Source organism: Chlorocebus sabaeus, chromosome 22 (assembly GCF_047675955.1).
Source record: "Chlorocebus sabaeus isolate Y175 chromosome 22, mChlSab1.0.hap1, whole genome shotgun sequence".
Lineage (NCBI taxonomy): Eukaryota > Metazoa > Chordata > Mammalia > Primates > Cercopithecidae > Chlorocebus > Chlorocebus sabaeus.
In genome coordinates this window covers 68,126,901-68,145,346 of record NC_132925.1, presented here as the reverse complement: position 1 = coordinate 68,145,346, position 18,446 = coordinate 68,126,901, and the positions used below count along the sequence as shown (strand labels likewise).

The 18,446-nt window shown below is 38.5% G+C and overlaps 1 protein-coding gene across 5 annotated transcripts in view; it reads right to left on the bottom strand.

The window, feature by feature from the left end:
* Nucleotides 1-1,605: 1,605 nt before the first annotated feature.
* EIF4E3 (eukaryotic translation initiation factor 4E family member 3) overlaps nucleotides 1,606-18,446 on the bottom strand; it is a 73,664-nt gene continuing 56,823 nt past the window's right edge. For all 5 annotated transcript variants that reach the window (XM_007984986.3, XM_073009929.1, XM_007984987.3 and 2 more), the window contains 3 exons: nucleotides 16,196-16,262; nucleotides 12,338-12,493; nucleotides 1,606-7,061 (listed from right to left, as the gene is read on the bottom strand). In XM_007984986.3, the coding sequence (XP_007983177.1) occupies nucleotides 7,015-7,061; nucleotides 12,338-12,493; nucleotides 16,196-16,262 (270 nt within the window). In that variant the 3' untranslated portion in view covers nucleotides 1,606-7,014. The remainder of the gene's footprint in view (nucleotides 7,062-12,337; nucleotides 12,494-16,195; nucleotides 16,263-18,446) is intronic.

Genomic DNA, 18,446 nt, shown 5'->3' with positions numbered 1-18,446 from the left:
AATTGCTTGTTTCTGCAGGGAGAGATAGGAAAGTCTGCAGATGAAAGGAAGAAGAGTTTGTTGGTACGTGTTGTTTGTTTTTAAAGGAATATATGAGACAGCCAGAAAGGAGGAGTAAACTCACTTTACTTGCCGAAACAGGGGACAACTGAATCTCACAGGCAAATTGCAGCACAGAAGAGCAACGAGCGTAATTGACTTATTCTAAAATGAAACCATTCTTAGTAGAGGGTAAAGAAAAAGAATTAAAATAAGCAAGATGTGTTTTCTGAGAGACCCAGATGAGCCCTATTATCAATGTGTTCAACAAGGAAGTGTAAAAATAAAAATAGTTACTCCCCATCAGAATACCAGATAACCTACTAAGCGTCAGACTCCATGCTAGCAGCATCATACATATCAGAGTTGTTGGACAGAAACTTTTAATATGTGTTGGAATAAATAGGGTTATGCTAATCACCACACACACACACTGGGGATCTAATAATGATTAAGTGATGTGGTTGATTAAACTGCATGAAATTTTTAAACTGGAGGATGAAAATGACATTTCTATACTATAAGAACCTCAATACAGAACAAGAATTAGTAGCAACAGATTACAAAAGATCTCAAAATAAAGTTCTACAGACTAACACTTAAACAAACCCTGTGAACTACTACCTTGAAAAATGAAGAAGCACAAATTCATAGCAATATAGTCCCAAATTAGAAAATTGCAACAGTCTAAACATTTGCACTAAACACATAAATCACTACCTTTTCAAGTAAGAAAAGTATAGTCTAGTCTTACCTTATTGCTGCAAAAGGCTGGAATAAAAAATACTGACTTATAGAAGCAACTTTCACATGTATCTGAACATCAAACACAACACACAATATAAAATCAAAAATAACTAGAACAGAAAAGTTTTCAGTCTGACCTTAAAAATACTGAGCAAATCACTAGATGAAGCCAGATCAAAAGGAAGGGCATTACACCAGCTTGTAGCCAGATGTGAAAGGGTCCCCAACTGCACAGGGCACAGATGGTATAAAATAGGGGGGCGGGGGCACAAGCAGATCCAAAACATAATCAAACAAACCTGGTTCAACTTACACAGGTAAGACTATTCTAAAGAATTAATAACTTTCAATGCAACTGATAAGATTTTAAATTTGGGACAAATAATGTTAGCTGTCTCAAGCTAAAGTATGCTCACTAGTTTAAATTCTGAAATTCTTTTGTATAATCATTGAAATAAATTCTCCATGAGAATATATTCAAAGTCATGGTGACTTGTTTTAAATGAATACTGAAAAGATAATGTTAAAACTTAAAAACAAAAACGATGGTTGTAAGCCACATTATCTGATTCACGTCTGAGAATTTTGGGGAGAATTTAATGTATACCCATAAAATTAATACCTCTATTTGAAAACAGAAACACTGTAAGTTTATTAAAATGTTCAAAGTCCTTTAATATTCTCCATTCATCATGTAATGTAAAATGCTAAAATTAAAATTTTCACCTCAAGCCTTCATTAAAAGTTGCTTCTTTGTATGTGAAAAGATGAGAGGTAGCATAAATTTTCTATAGAAAACTCAGAAACACTCAATTTACGTCATGTTCAATTCTATAATGCAAAGTTGACACTTTAATAAATCCGAAATAAACATCTGTTCCAAAATAAAAGTTCAAGAAAAATTATCTGACCTCGATATTAGAAATTGAAATTTTTATAAAGAAATCTTACATTTCACTAAATGAGTTGGTAACTTTTTTCAGGCAGCAACCAAAACAAAAACATTTAACACAGATTCCTTCAATCTCACGATTTCTGAAGGACACAAAAGCATAGAATATCCAAAAGTTATTGTATTGGATATTCTAATAAGGTACACTCAAGACACACATACACAATGGAACTCTAAATTTCAGTAGCAATGATGAACAAAAAAATACTGACTTCGCAATGACTTTTGCTTATCACTCACATCGTTTAGGGAATACTTATTTGATTTTTTTTGACATTTATATGTATTAACGGATCTCTCCCGTTTAGTAACAGCTTTGCTAAGCTACGTTTTGAAAGTGACAATTAATTTTAGTGGAAATTCATTCCCAGGCTACTTTGATAGTCATTTGAACAGTTTTGCGTTATTTTACATGCAATTTTATAGCTCTATAACGTTCATTTAATCTTGTTCAATGATGCTGAACCCCAGATGCCATAAGACATTATAGAAAAGTAGTTACTGCACATATGGAGTAACTACTTTTCTGAACATTAATTTCTTTTCTCTTAACAGGCTGAAATGGTATTTAGAAAAGAGAAAAACCACCACTCTGTATTAAAGGCTTTATATTATGGACTTCCAGGGATGGGCTCCTATGACTGCTGTGGTCCCAGCCATAAAGTTCTTATTTACGAGCATCATCTACTCAAGTCTCAGTATTAATGGCTTTCTCCAGCCTTCATAAGATTGTTGGTATCATATATTGGAATCAGGCCACCTGACAGAGCTTAGGGTTGGGAGGCTTTCCTCATTTGTCATATGTGGGAGTTGGATAAAATCAGAGGTTCTCCAAGAGTGATCTGAGCACCATCAGCATTAGAATCACTAGGGTACTTGTTAAATATGCAGATATCCTCCCAGATTTCTAGTGCTGGGGTCAAGAATTGTGCATAATAAGTAAGTATCTGAGTGATTTTGCTGAATGCTAAGGGGTGAGAAGCACTGGTAGATGATCTCAAAGGTCCCTTCCACTCTAAAATTCTAAGAGTCCCTGAGTTTTCTTTTAAAAATGGATTCATGTCAGCAACATGAAAGAATTTCTAGAACACAAGACAGTGACTTTTGGTCTCAGTGGGTCAATCTGAATAAGTATTATTAGATTTGGATATATATGTAAAAATAATAGAAAAGAAAATCAGAACAGTATAATCTGACATGAAAGGAATCTATTTGGGATTTCTTCTCGGGAGAAGTAGAAAGGCAACCCACTCTAATTGCTATACATGACCACAGATTCAAAGGGACTTTTCATTGCCCCTCAGTCCCTATTTTTTTTCCACGTCACCCTCTGACTCCTCCCAGCTGTTGAGATCCAGGCTTTTTACCATCCTGAGTCACCAAACTCTTGAGTAATTTTAACTGATCTCAATATATTCTTTTCAGAAATAAACAATTCACAGGCAGTCCTCTACTTTCATTTGTAATGAGTAAAATCTTACAGAAACATACAATGTGGGGAAGGTGAAGGGTAGAATTACATTTTTAAAGGGAACTTCCATATTCAGAGAGCTAAAAAAAAAAAAAATCAACTCCTAATTTTCTCTCTTTGGGCATAATATTTGATGAAATATTTTCCATATCTCCTATATGTAAGTTTATTTTATTCTTTTTCTTCCCAACCACTTATAAGTCCAATGAGAGCCTAGGATTTGAGATATTTTAAGCACATCTGGAGCGATCTAGCTTTGACACATTTTTATTAGGTGCGTGAAAGCTAAATGTCTTATTGCCAAGTATGATTTTTACATTTTCTCGTCAAATTTTTATAAAAGCATAGGAGCAAAATGCAGTAGGATCGTAAAAGAATTCCACAAACATAGCTGGATAAATTCTGCTGCTGAGCCAGAACTGTTGGCTGGAAGGCAGCGCCACCATGTGATCGTTCCAAGGGCTGTCAGTTTTGTCTAAAGACACAAGTTGGGATCCTCTAAGAGTTGGGCAACTAACAGCAAAAGCCCACTTCCTGTCATAGGAAGGTTATTTTCAAACTCCAAACCCCAGCACCACTTCTGTCTCTTAGAGGGAGAGGGAGAGAAGGAGGAGCTGTTTACAAAGAAGATGTCTGATTACGGAGTCACACCAGTGGCCAGATTGGATCAGATATTTAGTGCTTGATTAGGGTGGCCAGTGGGCAGGTTAAGGCTGGCAGATCCTGAGTACTCTCCATTTAAGGACGCTTGCACCAGGATACACTTTGCTGACTTCAATGCCCAGCTCTATGGCTGGCTAGCCCTACATCTTTAACAGGGGACAAGTTCGGCCAAGGCTCAGTTGGTGGATTGCATGTTATGTCTATAGGACCCAATTATATCTAAAGTTTCTAAGCCATAAAGTCCTGTGCCTGTGTGCATGGTGTAGACGTGGGCTAAATTCAAGAAGAGGGGTGAGAGAGAGTCAATCTGTAATTTAAAGTTTATTAGAGTTGTGTTTTCCTTTTCATGTTTTTGCTTCATGAAGTGTACCATGAATCTAACAGCAATATTATATTAAATGTACATGTTTGCAGTAAATTGTACCCTCATTTAAGAAATGTGGAGAAGCTGGGGGGAAAGAGGAAATCTTAAAACTGAGTTAAGTCAGCAGTTCAGCAAGTGCTTACAAAAGACAGTCAAAATACAGGCAAGTTACATTAAATGGGCATTATTTGTTCTTACTTTCCCAGTGTAGGCAGGTGCCTGTGATATAACAATTTAGGGAATAATGGGAGAATAAAAAGCATATTAGTTTCAATCAGATTTCCTGGCATATATCACAGACCCTAAGGAATTACAAAGACAAAGCAGCGAGCTCTTTGGTTTCTGTATGGTTCCTTGCAGAGTACAACGCTGCACCTGCAAGCACTTGGATGAAAAGACCGGGATTCTACTGAAGTTTGCACTTTCTCCACATGGCCAAGATGGGTAAACTGCCTTAACACAAAAGTCACATGTCCCACAAAATATTTCCTTCTATCTTAAAAGAGTATTAGCTTCTTTAATCTAAGAAGGTAATGAGAGGTTTTTAAACTGATTAAATCAGCTTAGTTCATACAAAGTCTATTATGACTAAATATTCAATTAAAACAATTTCCAAACCAAAATCTGACAAAATCCTCTCTGAAAGTAATTTAGATGATAGGTTTTTAACATTAGGCAAATTAAATCCTTCTCACAGTTGGTATTTTCTAAAGGGTCAGAAACAGTTGCAGAAGTTCACCGGGGCAAAAATCGACTTTGTGTGCTAGTCATGTTCCATGATCATAAACAGAAACTAGAAATATTAACGTGAGCCTAACATTCCTATTTATTTTATTTTTACTTCAAAGGCTACATACATGCAAAAGTTGAACATGTCATCACACATGCTTTAAATAAAGTTCAAAAAATAAAAATACTTCAAAATCCATTTACTTATGGAAATATATACGACAATTATAGTGAAGTCAATTATATCCTTTTTTCTAATCTATCAGAAAAATACTTATATTATAAAAAAGAGTTTTAATTCATGTCCAGAATAATTTTTTAAAATTCTTGAGTCACAATTTTAAAACAAGTTGAATGTTAGCACAATGTTTGGAGAAACAAGTCCCAGGCTTTTGCTAATGGGATCTGATATTCTCATACTTCATTTTGAAATCACTAAGGAAACTCAAGTTTAGGAAAAAAAAAAAAAGCATTTTAAAAAACCTATGATGATAAGTATTACGGCTGAGGTGGTTACTAACCAAGTGAAGGGCACGACTTCTATAAACAGATAATGTTCAAAGTCCTCTAAAATGTTTGAATGGAGATTTTTATCTACAAACACATAGTGGAGGCTTAAAGTAGCCTCGAGTCTCTCTGCTGGTCAACACTGCAAGAGGAATTAAAAATCCCAGGTACAGTGAAGTTCTGAGTGCACTGCCCTTTTGAAAAATGTGTGAGCAGACACTAGCTCCTGTGACTCCACAAACAAGTCGACTGGGGGAAGTGTCTTTGAATGGCCCTGCCTTTTATCAGGCAAAAGCAGCCCAAGGCTTGGCAAAGTCAGGAGAGGGAAATCGGCATATTCTGAGCAAGTCTCCATGGTCCAGAGGATGACCATTTCCTTCTGATAAAGCCAATATTTCTTTGGTAGGATAATACAATATATATCAACAATCCCAATAACTAATATGAGCTGAATGCACTCAAAGTTCAACTTTGTAAATGTTCACATGCATCCTGGAAATGAGATGTAACTTCCTGCACCTATATGAAAAAGGGTGGGGACAGCTGCCCAGGCTGGAGGACTACTGATGATGAGAAATGACACACAACGTGAGCAGGGAAAGGGATCATTTAACAAAATGTGTTAGCGTTGACTGGGAAAGCCCTAAGTGGGTAAACACACCCGAACTTTGCAAGGAGCTTAATCCAAACAATTAAAATATCACCTTCTCTTCAAATCAGAAACATCAGGTTTCCTATTGGGAGAAATCCCTTGCTACCACTCTAAGCCTTTGGTTGGAAAGGCCAAATTAAAATTCGGGTTAGAAATGTTTCTACAAAGGGTCCAAAGACTTAGAGCTTGATCTATATCCTGATACTGAATTGTGATTATAGTTTTCATGTTAGGCAATCCAACTACTATTTTCCTTTTATCACTAAAAAAAAGTTTTAAAAAGGAAAATTAAAGATTTGAGTGCAGTCAGTGCAAAATCAGATTAAGTATGGTTTTTCTTTTCCCTGGGACAGAAAAAAACAATGCCCAGCTCACAGCACATAGGAATGTGTCACAACACATAATCAGAAGACAGGTTTCTCCAAGCTAGTATTCCTCCTTGTACAGTGTGGTATTCAAAAGCAGTATTGTCACGATTATGCATATTCTCATTAACTAGGTACAGCAGAGCTACTTAAAAGGAAACCAATTTCTTGTGCCTCAATGAAAGGGGAGTGTAGAAAACAATAATTAGGCTGAATAAGGAATTTTAAAGGGCACAAAAAAAAATTCAGAGTGAAAAGAACAGAGAATTTAGAAAGCCAAAAAAAAAATGGTTTTTTTGTTGTTTTTTTGTTTTTAAAAAAGCAAGTAACGTGACGGTAGAAACCCACACAATCTCCCCCCACCCCACCTGCCACTTTGAGTCCTAATTGCCCATCTGCAAGGACAGAAACCCACTCTAAATTGACCAGCATCGGCTTCGGCAAGTCTTCTCTTCACTCTCCCTCCTGTTAAGACCGTTTCCAAAACCAATCAGCAAAGGACAAAGAATTCTTTACAGAGTGCAATTAGTGTTTTCCACGTCCACCTTCAAAAGCATGATGCTCTTCATGGGCTAAAGGACAGAAAAAAAACAAAAAAGAAAAAAAGGAAAGAAAACTTTAAGCAAAGGATGGGCCAACCCTCCTCTAGGCATCTCATTCAGCTTCCCCAAATGTTGGCAACAACTCAAACACCTTATTTTTTATTTATTTATTTTTTTGCCAGTAACTGTTAGCTAAGGCGTGCATTTCCTGAGAAACGTAATAATGAAAATTAAAACAAGGAATAAACAAGCAATGGGCACGCTGCCTGTTTCTTCTTGCTGTGCCCGGGAGGATGAGTCATCTCGGCAAGCCGATGACGAGAGTATGTTGGGCTGCAAGCAAATGCCGCAGGGGAAAATGTGCCCCACAAAATGCATTGCGGGGGGTGCGGGGGAGTGCCTGACACAACCCGAGACAGAGCCACTCACAAGCCTATCTTGAACAATAAACTAAAAATAAAACAAAACAAAGAACCACACCAGGGTGACAGCCAATATACCTAGGTGCCCCTGCTCCCTACCTCTCAACACTCTCCATGGGAAATGAAGTTTCACAAAATTGTTAAGTCTTATTTTTCCAAATCATGTTTCCCCCTGCCAATAGATATTCAGCCCTATCATCTGGCTTGCAAAATTACTAATTTTAATTAGGAACTCTAGAATTTTTTTTTTTTTTTTTTTTTTTTTTTTTTTTTTTTTTTTTTGAGACGGAGTTCTGCTCTGTAGCCCCGGCTGGAGTGCAGTGGTGCAATCTTGGCTCACTGCAACCACCTCTGCCTCCCAGGTTCAACCAATTCTCCTGCCTCAGCCTCCCGAGTAGCTGGCATACAGGTGCATGCCACCACGCCCAGCTAATTTTCGTATTTTTGGTAGAAACGGGGTCTCACCATGTTGGACAGGCTGGTCTCGAACTCCTGACCTCAAGTGAACCACCTGCCTCGGCCTCCCAAAGTACTGGGATTACAGGCGTAAGCCACCAGGCCCAGTCGGAATTCAGGAATTGAAAAAAATTATGCTACCAAAAATACTTTCAAACACTTAACGTTGTTTAAAGTAGAAGATGGCACAGGGAAACCTACGAAATACATAACATTTTCTCTAAGGCAAAAGACTGAGTGTGACAATCTACCTCCTGGATCTGGCTAACCATTACCAGGAAGCAAGGTCTGATAAAGGTGGGGCAATTCAGGACTCTGGGCGCTTTGATCCCCAACAGCTACCCACACTAGCAGTGAATGGGGTTCCAGGGAGGCAGACAGGCTGCCCCATTGCACCTTTTAAGCCCCTTCCAATTCTGTTTTTCTTTTTTTCTTTTTCTTTTTTTTTAAGACAGGGTCTTGCTGCTCTGTCACCCAGGCTGGAGTACAGTAGCATCATGCTACTCGGCTCACTGCAGCCTCAACTTCTCGGGCTCAAGCAATCCTTCCACCTCAGCCTCCTGAGTAGCTGGGATTACAGGTATATGCCACCATGCCCGGCTAAGTTTTGTCCTTTTGACAGAGACAGGGTTTTGCCATGTTGCCCAGGCAGGTCTTGAACTCCTGAGCTCAAGTGATCCACCCACCTCAGCCGCCCAAAGTGCTGGGATTACAGGCATGAACCACTGTACCTGGCCTCTGTGTTTTTCATAAGGACTAAATTCTTCAGACTGTTGCTGAGGGGGTGGGTGGAATGGGTCTATTTTCCCTTCAACATCATCTTGGACATTCACCCCAACCTACTCCGCACTTGGAAAAAACTTTGGGAGAGACGCACTTTATACTTCCCAGGTCACCTCAGGTTGGCCATACTCCTAAGGGCAGCCTGAAATCTGAACTAATTTAATAGAACATTTCTCACAGCTTTAACTTTACAAATATTTCACATGGTGTGTGTGTGTTTTCTTTTTAAGAAAGATATTTAAGGAAGACACCAAAGAAAACATGGTTTGATCTGCAAGGAAATTATACTATTCTTCAGGGTCAAATAGAGGTACCATAGAACTATAGTGACCTGGTTTCCAAACAATAAATCCAGATATACAGACTATCCAAAGATCTGTGTTACTTCTAGGTGTGAGGGGCAGTCTGGGGTGGTCATAGTTGCATACTACAATGTTGATGGGTTAAGGAGACAGTAAAACAGAACATTCAGAACTGGGAGTGCCTAGTGAACAGGAGTTCTGTCAGCCTTAGGTTACTTTGGGTAGAAAGGGATTATAGAATTGCCCTAAGCCTGGAGTTGGCAAACTTTTTCAGGAAAAGGAAGAGAATAAATGTTTGTCTTTATGGGCCATACGGTCTCTGTCCCAATTATTATTATTTATTGTTGTTGTTTTTGAGACGGAGTTTTTCTCTTGTCACCCAGGGTAGAGTGCAATAGTGTGATCTTGGTTCACTGCAACCTTCACCTCCTGGGTTCAAGCAATTCTCCTGCCTCAGCCTCCTAAGTAGCTGGGATTACAGGCGCCTGCCACCACACCCGGCTAACTTTTTATATTTTTAGTAGAGATGGGGTTTCGCCATGTTGGCCAGCCTGGTCTTGAACTCCTGACCTCAGATGATCTGCCTGCCTGGGCCTCCCAAAGTGCTGGGATTACAGGCGTGAGCCACCAGGTCTGACCTCTGTCTCAATTATTAACTCTGCCACTGTAGCACTAAAGCAGCTATAGGTAACACGGAAACAAATGGGTATTGCTCTATGCTGATAAAACTTTATTTATGGACACTACAATTTGTATTCATATAATTTTCATGTGTCACAAAATATACTTTTTCTTTTGATTTTTTCCAACCACTGAAAAATGTAAAAAGCATTCTCAGCTACACCTATACAGAAACAGGAGAGGGGAGGGGAAGACGGGGGGCAGATTTGGGCTCCAGCTTCCTGCTCTAAACAATTCTCACAGCAGAAAAGATCTTTGTCACTCAGCTGCTCTGAAGAACTTAGCAGAATTGGCCAGGGTGGGGCTGGTCAGGGAGTGGAGTCTGCATTGTGAATTTCTCAGTCAAATAATGTGTATCCATATCAAATGTAAGTTATCAATGGCCCAATGCCCATCTACCCACTAGAGGCCACGACTGAATATGCTTGGGTTCTTTCTACATGGAAAATTTACAGTCACCTGGCTTCTGTAAACTTGGGAATACTTACACTAGGATCCTATTAACTAAACCAGAGTAAAAGCATAAATTGGCCATTTCTAACTTAGCTCACCCTGCTGTGAAAAAGATTTCAGCCCAAACCTCATTTTTCCAAATCACTTCTGCAGCAAGTGGTATATACCCTGCTGAGTAAAGGACTGCCTGCTTTGTTTACAATAAAGAAAACTGCTTGTTTTTTCAAATTCACGTTTTTATTTGAACGATCTTTGAGTTTTTAAATGTTAATTTATGACCTTAAAATATGGATTTCTGCTGAGACCCTTCCTCAGTTGTGTATCACACACTTTGCAATGGCCTCTACCTTTAGGTATCTATTCGATTTAACTGGCCAAGTTGCAGTTTTCTTTCCCTTTGTTTGGCTTTTTTCTTTCCCAGAGCCATCACAACAGCTAAGCAGTGAATCATCCTGCCCTTTGTCAATCTTACTTGATTATTGCCATGGCCCTAAAAAGTAATTAATCACTCTGTGGCCTTATTATCTGATAAAACAGGTATCTTATTATCTGTGTTGAGCCTGCTGCTAACCAATGTGTTACCTGGAAACTTAATCATAGAACTTTGAAGTAGAAGGAACCTTGGAGATCATCTAAGACCAACCTCCTCGATACTCAGATGAGAAAGTAAAAGAATGAGAAGTTGTGACTTGCTCAAGGTCACACTGGTGAAGCTGGACAAAAATCCAAAGTGCCTGACTTAACGACCCCAAATTGGTGTTCTCCTCTTTAGAGTCAAGTGTGGAGCTGGTTCAAAGGTGGGAAAAAATGTTTTAGCCCCATACGTAAATGTCAATGAAATACACTTCCATCTATAGAGTTTCTGCTAGTCTTGTGAAATAAAAAAAAAAAAGAAAAAATCCTTGATGACCTTTCAATTAATATCTGGGGTGAAAACATAATTAAAGTATCCCTAAAGAATAAAAATGGCATCGGCAAATTTGCAACTTCTACACTGCACAGCCAATAAGCAACTTCTGCAGTGACATTTTTCTGTCTCTTTTAAACTTCCATTTAAAATGCAGAATATCTGTAGTGCCAGATCAGTCCCACTGCTTAACATCTAAGTCATTTGGCCTGTAATTATGAGATTCCTTACAAGGAGGCCTTAGTGTTGTTAATATCCCCTGTTATACTAGGATACTCACAAAACAAAATTTGATTTTTTTATCCTTTTTGGCAAACAGTTGGAAAAAGTGAAGCAATAATAAACTGTATTTCAGCAATTCTAAGATGCACTCCTCACAACTACCACACATATATTTGAAGACCTCTGGTACCAATAATGTGTTACAGTTTAATTGGGAGCCTTTTATTTTTCTTTTTTAGTAATACTAAAAATAATGGAGCATTTTATCTTCAAGAGCATCTTAGATTCAATGAAATACAGTAGTTAAAAAATGGGTTATTGACTCTAGGAACAGTTTTGGACATAGGAAATTTATCATACATGTGTAGGGCTGTCGTCCTTTTCTCTAACTCTTTGTTAAATGTGTGACCTGCAGTTTGATCTACCAAACATTGGTTTAATAGCACTAAGATGTTTCATTATGAAAAAGAAGACTTTTTCAAAAGAGCACACAAAAGCAATGAACATGAATCATGATGGAAACAATGGGTCCACACACCTATTCATACTGTTAACATTTCACCACTAGGCGTGAATTCTCTCTCGGTTCTGTGTCACAGTCATTCATAATGAGGAAGTATTAGCATTTCAGTAGAACATTCAATCATGCCTATGCTCAGAATGCATTGCTTCCACAAATACAGATGTTATACATTATAAATTCCTGTTTATGAAGGGATCATTGAATATCTACCTGCCAGTTCATATAATGACATTTTTGTTACTGTTGTTTCCAACAGAATGTAAATTTTTTTCTAAGAATTACAAATTTGAGTTCAGGTACAAATTTCTGAAATAACAAACACGGTATTTGTTATTTCCTTTTCTGATCCACGCAGTTAGGCAAGAATAAAATATCATTTTAATTTCTGAGACTATGTTTGGTTTTTTTTTTAAACCCTTAAATGTATTTTGTTGAATTCTTTTCTGAATTATCAAATTTCAAGTGAGTCTGCCTTCATCGCATTTGCAAAACAGTTGCTATCTTTAAAAGTATGATAGAGTAAGTTAGAAAGTAATAACTGGAAATGAAGCACTTACGTTTATAAAATACTGCTTTAAAAGTTATGTGGGGCAGAAGTTCATAGATCTTTTCTAAAACAGTCGCTTCACCCACTAAAGACGCATTTACATTCCAGACTTGGACGACGTCTTCTCGGTCCCGAACACTGACACTAACTCCTATTACTTCATCATCTGAGGGGAAGACAGGAAAAAAAAAAAAATGAGTGATACTTTCAAGTCAGTCTGTTTCTAAGAACTTCGTCTTTTTATCTGAAAATTAAGGATAAGATGGAAAAAAGGTGGCACAAGGCAACTTGTAAGAAATAATTGTTTCTACGGGGAATCACTGGAGGAAAGCAAGTCAGTGCACAAAAGTTGTAGCAGTCACATCACATTTATCCAGGGACTTAGATAAAGTGTTCCAGCCGAATGCATTTTCCAGATAAGTAATTTACCCTTTTTAACTTTAGGAAAGCTTTGTGACTATTTCTTACTCTGTTTTGATGAGACTTTTTCTAAAATGGGTTGCATAATTCCCTGCCCTCTGAAAGCCAAGTGAACTGAAATGAACTTTTCCTTGATGTCTTGCTGTCTTTGTTAAGGAGAGCAAGAATTTCTCCTGACTTCCTGCCAAGCTTTCAGGGACCTTGGAGTGGTCAGCGCTATCTGCCCCAACACTAACTGGACCCAGATTGTGCATTCTCTGCTGCTCATCTGCTTTCTGCGGTTTGCTTGTCTGCTCCTTTCCTACGAATTCTTCCTGCTTCCTGATGCCTCCCTCTAGAAATCCCTTTTCTGGTTTTGGGCATTATATACTGTGGGCTAGTGAGCCAATGACCATCTGTTAGCCCTGCGTATAGAGTGAGAGTAAATCTTCTGAGTACAGCTCTGCTATTACAGGATCGTCCTTCAATGAATGAACGTTAAGGCATTTATCTACATTGATTAAGGTGGACTTTTTCAAAAAAACAAAATTCCAGATTAGGGCTGTCTTTTGTACACAGTTGAGAACAGCGGATGGATAGTAAGGTGTTATACTGTTTTATCCTCCCTTGCAGCCACTTTGTTTACACAAATTTGCAGCAAAATGAAAAGAATACAAACTTTTGATTCTTGGTTCTCCTTGTTCATGACACAGTAACGCAATACGGTCAGCTCTCTGCACTTTCATAAACAGCATCAATATGTAATATGTGAGAGATAAGCATTATCAATATAAGAAAACTTTGCTTTAGTTAGTATGCTTTACCTAATTTGCTGGCCTCTGTAAATCTAAATATTCATGCCATCAGTTTTTCCAATTGTCTTCCGGAAGTTAAAACGTTTCAGTATTAGGATATAATTTAAATTAAAACATATCCAATTTACTAAAAGAAATAATTGGCAGTAAAGTAATTCCTTTCTTTTCTCCATTCTTCCCTTCTCTTTCTCCCCCTCTTCCTTCTTTTCTTTTTTAAAATGAATTTGATCCTGGCTAAATGTGTATGACTTGACACTAAATGAGTCCATTTATATAAATACTCAAAACCAGCAAAAATTAGACTATGATGTTAGAAGTTAGACTGCAGGTTACCTTTGAAAGAAGGAAAGACAGCAGAGAGGGATCCTGGCGGGCTGGTAATATCCTGCTTATATATCTGGATGCTAGTTACAGTTATATGCTTACTTTGTGAATATTTATCAAACTGTACACATATGACGTGTGCACTCTTCTGTATATATGCCACATTTAAACAAAAGAGTCAAAAAACACAGTACCTTATCATGGCCATTCACAGAAACTTATTATCCCATCAAGAAAATATTCTTAGATACAGATTCTTTACTTTTTAATTTACACTTTAAAAATAGTCTTGCCAGATCTCAATGTTATATTTTATATGAAAATAAAAATCATCAACTACAAAGGGAAGCTTTGCAGTTTACCAGTTTCAAGAGTGGCCATGAAGTCACAAGGTCACCCTTTTGAGGAAATGTTCATGTTTCCTGTCTTTTGGTGTTGCCAATTTCTACCCTATTGGTCAAAGCGTGACGTAACAGATGGATGCCGAACTGTCAATATTTCAGTTTGGTTTTGCTCTTGGTAACCAAGCATAGTTACTAGCACAGCACTTTCACAAATGGTTTGGTAAAAAAAGGCTGCAACTCTTATCCAAAGGCAGATCCATCAGCAAACATGTAATATTCATAAGTAGAATCAACCAGCAAAACCTTGATTATTTTAGGGTACTGGCAGCATAAGACATTAGAGCTGGGAGGAGCCACTGCTTAAAGATGAGGGGAGTGAGGCCCAGAGAGATTAGTTGACTTGCTAAAAGTGGCATAGCTGGTTAATGGAAGAGCTAATGGTTAATAGCTAATGGTGCTCTCATGTCTCAAGTCAACCACAAAACAATTGGTCTTCTTTATTCAATCCTGGCTATTACTACTTAGACTATTTTTCCCTGGTTCTGGAAACAGGAATAATTCATGCAGAAAACTTCCTCTCCCAGGGATTTATGTGTTTATAATTATACACAGGATACATTTTTGGCTGTATATTATCAAGTTGCTAAATACTCCCTATTAAAACAGAAGGAATCTGTACTTACAGACAATTTTATCTTAACCGGGGTCTTTTTTTTTTTTTGAAAGAGGGTCTCACTCTGTTACCCAGGCTGCAGTGCAGTAGTGATCACAGCTCATTGCAGCCTCTACCTCCTGGGCTCAAGTGATCCTCCCACTGCAGCCTCCAAAGATGCTGGGGCTATGGGTGTATGCCACTATGCCCAGCTAATTTTTGCATTTTTTGTAGAGAGGGTCTTTCTATGTTACATAGGGTGGTTTCGAACTCCTGGCCTCGAGTGATCCTTCCATCTTGGCCTCCCAAAGTGCTGGGATTACAGTCTTGGGCCACCATGCCCAGCGCAGGTTTTGTCTTAAGTGAATAAAAAGTGGTGTAAGAAGTAAGCAAAACAAAAGTGGAATGATAGGAACTGCTCATGAGATGAATCCGAAACATGCCCCGGGACTGGCAAGGCCTACAGGGCTCTCAAACATGGCCCCATCTAAGACATCGGAGGGACAACTCATCATTGTCATTAGCTAAAAAGAAAATCTTAACTGAAAGCTGGGTAGGAAAAATAGTATTCTAAATGTTACTTCAGGAGCATTCAGAAGGAACTACCCCCAAAAGAAAACAAAACTTTAAACAAGCAATTAAATTCTGCTCTCTGAGTGGGTTCATGATAAACACAAAGCAAAACAAAAGCTTTTTGTTTTGCTCTCAGAAATACCCTGAGTATTTGAAAACGGTCTCCAAAGAAAAGCCCTGAAGAACTTCTGTCTTATCCTCCACCGTGAGATCCCGGGACATAACAGTGAGCATGTCCCCACCTACCACTCTAGTCCTTTTTGAGCAGGGGACCGAGAGAACAAGAGGAAGGGGTTAGCGGTTGAGAGGGACAGAGAGGATTGTGCCTGCCCACATACAAACTTCACTGGACACCGAAGGCACTTTCCCCTTCTGGAAAAACTGGAAGAGATAAAGGGAACCTACTACCAACTGTGTTAAGGGCCCAGTTAATGTCAGATTTTTCTTTTCTGCCTGTTTATTTTGGACAGATGATTACAGATACTATTAAGTTAAGCTAAGAAGGAAAAACATACATGAATATATACATACATATATTAATATAATATGCACATACGTAAATACGCGTATGGACATAGACACACACATCTAACACTAAACACCAAAATCACATGAAAAAAAACTGAGTAACTTTGTAGTTCCAAAATAAACAACTTCAAAACATGTAAAAAGTCAAACACGTGATAACAAACTGCTGCAAGAAACAAGTACAAGCCAGGAGCACAAGAGGCAGGGCCGGCCAGAGCCGTGGGCTGCTTTACCTGCTGCAGCACAGTCTGTGAACTGTTCCCCGATGGTTGCTAACAGCAACTCTTTCCAAACTGTGGACTGATATGGGAAGATAATAAAAAACAAAACAAAATACACATATTTTTAGAAAATTATACTCAGGAGCTAAACAAATTATGTTTTCTTCAACTTCACATGCACTTTCTGTGCCCATATTTGGAGTCCACAGACACCTCCAAAGCCTAGGTGCAAACATTTATCACCGTGGCATATTTTTCAGTGGTTTACAAATAACTTTACACAGATACAAGTGAGCCAAAGTCTGATAAAAGCTAATCCCTAGTGAAACCCCTGGTGAAATTCAGAAGAATTTCTAGGCAAAACGCATTCAAACGACTAAAAAATTTCCAATTTCTTTACCTCTCACTGATTCAAAACACAGAAGCTAATTATATGTGGATGCTATTAGTAAAATCTTTCTCTTCAAAATCCTTTTTCTGTTTTTCTTACTACTTATAAGGTACTTCAAAGGTTACACAAGTAAAGAACACTTAAGGACATTTCTTGTTTATTTAGTACTAGAGTCTTGGGAAATTCCATTCACTTGAGGCAGACTGTTTATGGCAGGCGATAGAACTTTATGTAAGAATGTATGTAATTTCCCTGGAAGATTCAGTGCCTGCTGTGGTCTGCCTCCTACCAATGAGAAACACTGGAGTTTCTTTCTCCTCGTAATCTACTAGTGGCATCCAATAGACAGCCAGATTATTTCCACTCACATTACTTCCTTTGAAAAGTTCTTGGTCCTATTTATCCTCCTTCCTGTGATTCACAGGCTCCAAATTGCCCCCAAACTAGGTTTGAATCCTGAGAGGCTGCTTGCTATCTGCAAACCAGGTGGGTTAACAACCTCTCTGATCATCAGTTTCTTTAGGTGAACAAGGAAAAAATAATAGGTCTGACCTTCCAGGGCTGTTGTGGGTATGAAATTAGTCAACAAATGTGCTCAGAGGGCTTAGTACAATGACTGCAATAAAAGGGCTTAACATTTAAGATCCATGCCATAAACAGCTGTGTGTTTGCTATATTCCAAGTGCTCAATGCATATTAACTATAGTAATAGTGTTTATTATTATGTCCTCACAAGCTTAAAGCAGTCTCACTGAATCTTTAACCAAGGCCATGGCAGTTAGCCAGGGAACTGAGAAGTGACCTTTCATCCTTTTCTTTTGTCTTTCCTAGCCAGTCCCTTCTGGTCTATGAGTCTCCCACCTAGGAATCATTGCTTCCATTTACTCTGTCCAGCTACAGTCCTTCAAGCTGTTAGTGATGAAGTTGAGAGCTGGGAGATGCCATTAGGGGAAGGGAGACTTCACCCTTCTGCTTTGAATTCAGACAAGGTTGGCCCACAAGACTCCCACTGGCTGATGACGAAAAGTAGGCTAAACTACCTGGGATGAAGGCATTTGCACGGATATGAAAGAGTTATTATTTGTAACCCAACACAGCCAAGTGAGCTAACAAGGAGAGGACAAAACTGCCTTTCAGCCGCTTTTCAAGGAATGTTGACATCATGACTACTTCTACTAGAGTTCAAAGTCTAGTGCGAGTAAATAACATGGAAAGGCAAAAAGTGTTCATAATGAAATTTTAAAAACACCTTATATTCCCTCATTCTCTTATATTCTCTGCTCCCCTGATAGTTTTCATTATGTATACCAAATAACAGGAAAACGCTGGAGCTTCACATCTTGACGAATAGTTTGCACCTTTGACAAATAAATCTGGTCATATCTTTGGGTATGTGCTTATAGGAAAATGACTCCAGCTCAAGTATATGGGTCCCTGGAGACATTTCAGTTCTTTGAGCTTATCCACATGAAAGAAATCATGAAAAGGTGAAACTGGGTAGCATTTCCCCTTTGTCCATTTTCAAAGAAGTTTTTGGTTTCCCAGGGCTTAAGATAACCGATTTTAATGTTCACGTTCATTTCCAGTCAATATGATTAATTAGAGCTCGCTCTGGGAAATCTGGGTTTCTGAGACTTGATCATTGCAAACCAGCATCCCACTAGGTCGTCACATCATCCAGGTTCTCATCAGCCCCAGAGGGAGATGGAGCATAGTCTCTCATGAAACCCCAAAGGATGGTGAAATGCCAAGCCTCCCTATTCTCTGTGCCATGGACATTCTCAGAACTGCTTTTGTTCCCCCTATAGAGGAGGGATGAGCCTTTGGAAAGAAAGATCCTACTTCCGACTTTGTAAAACCATATGCCACATG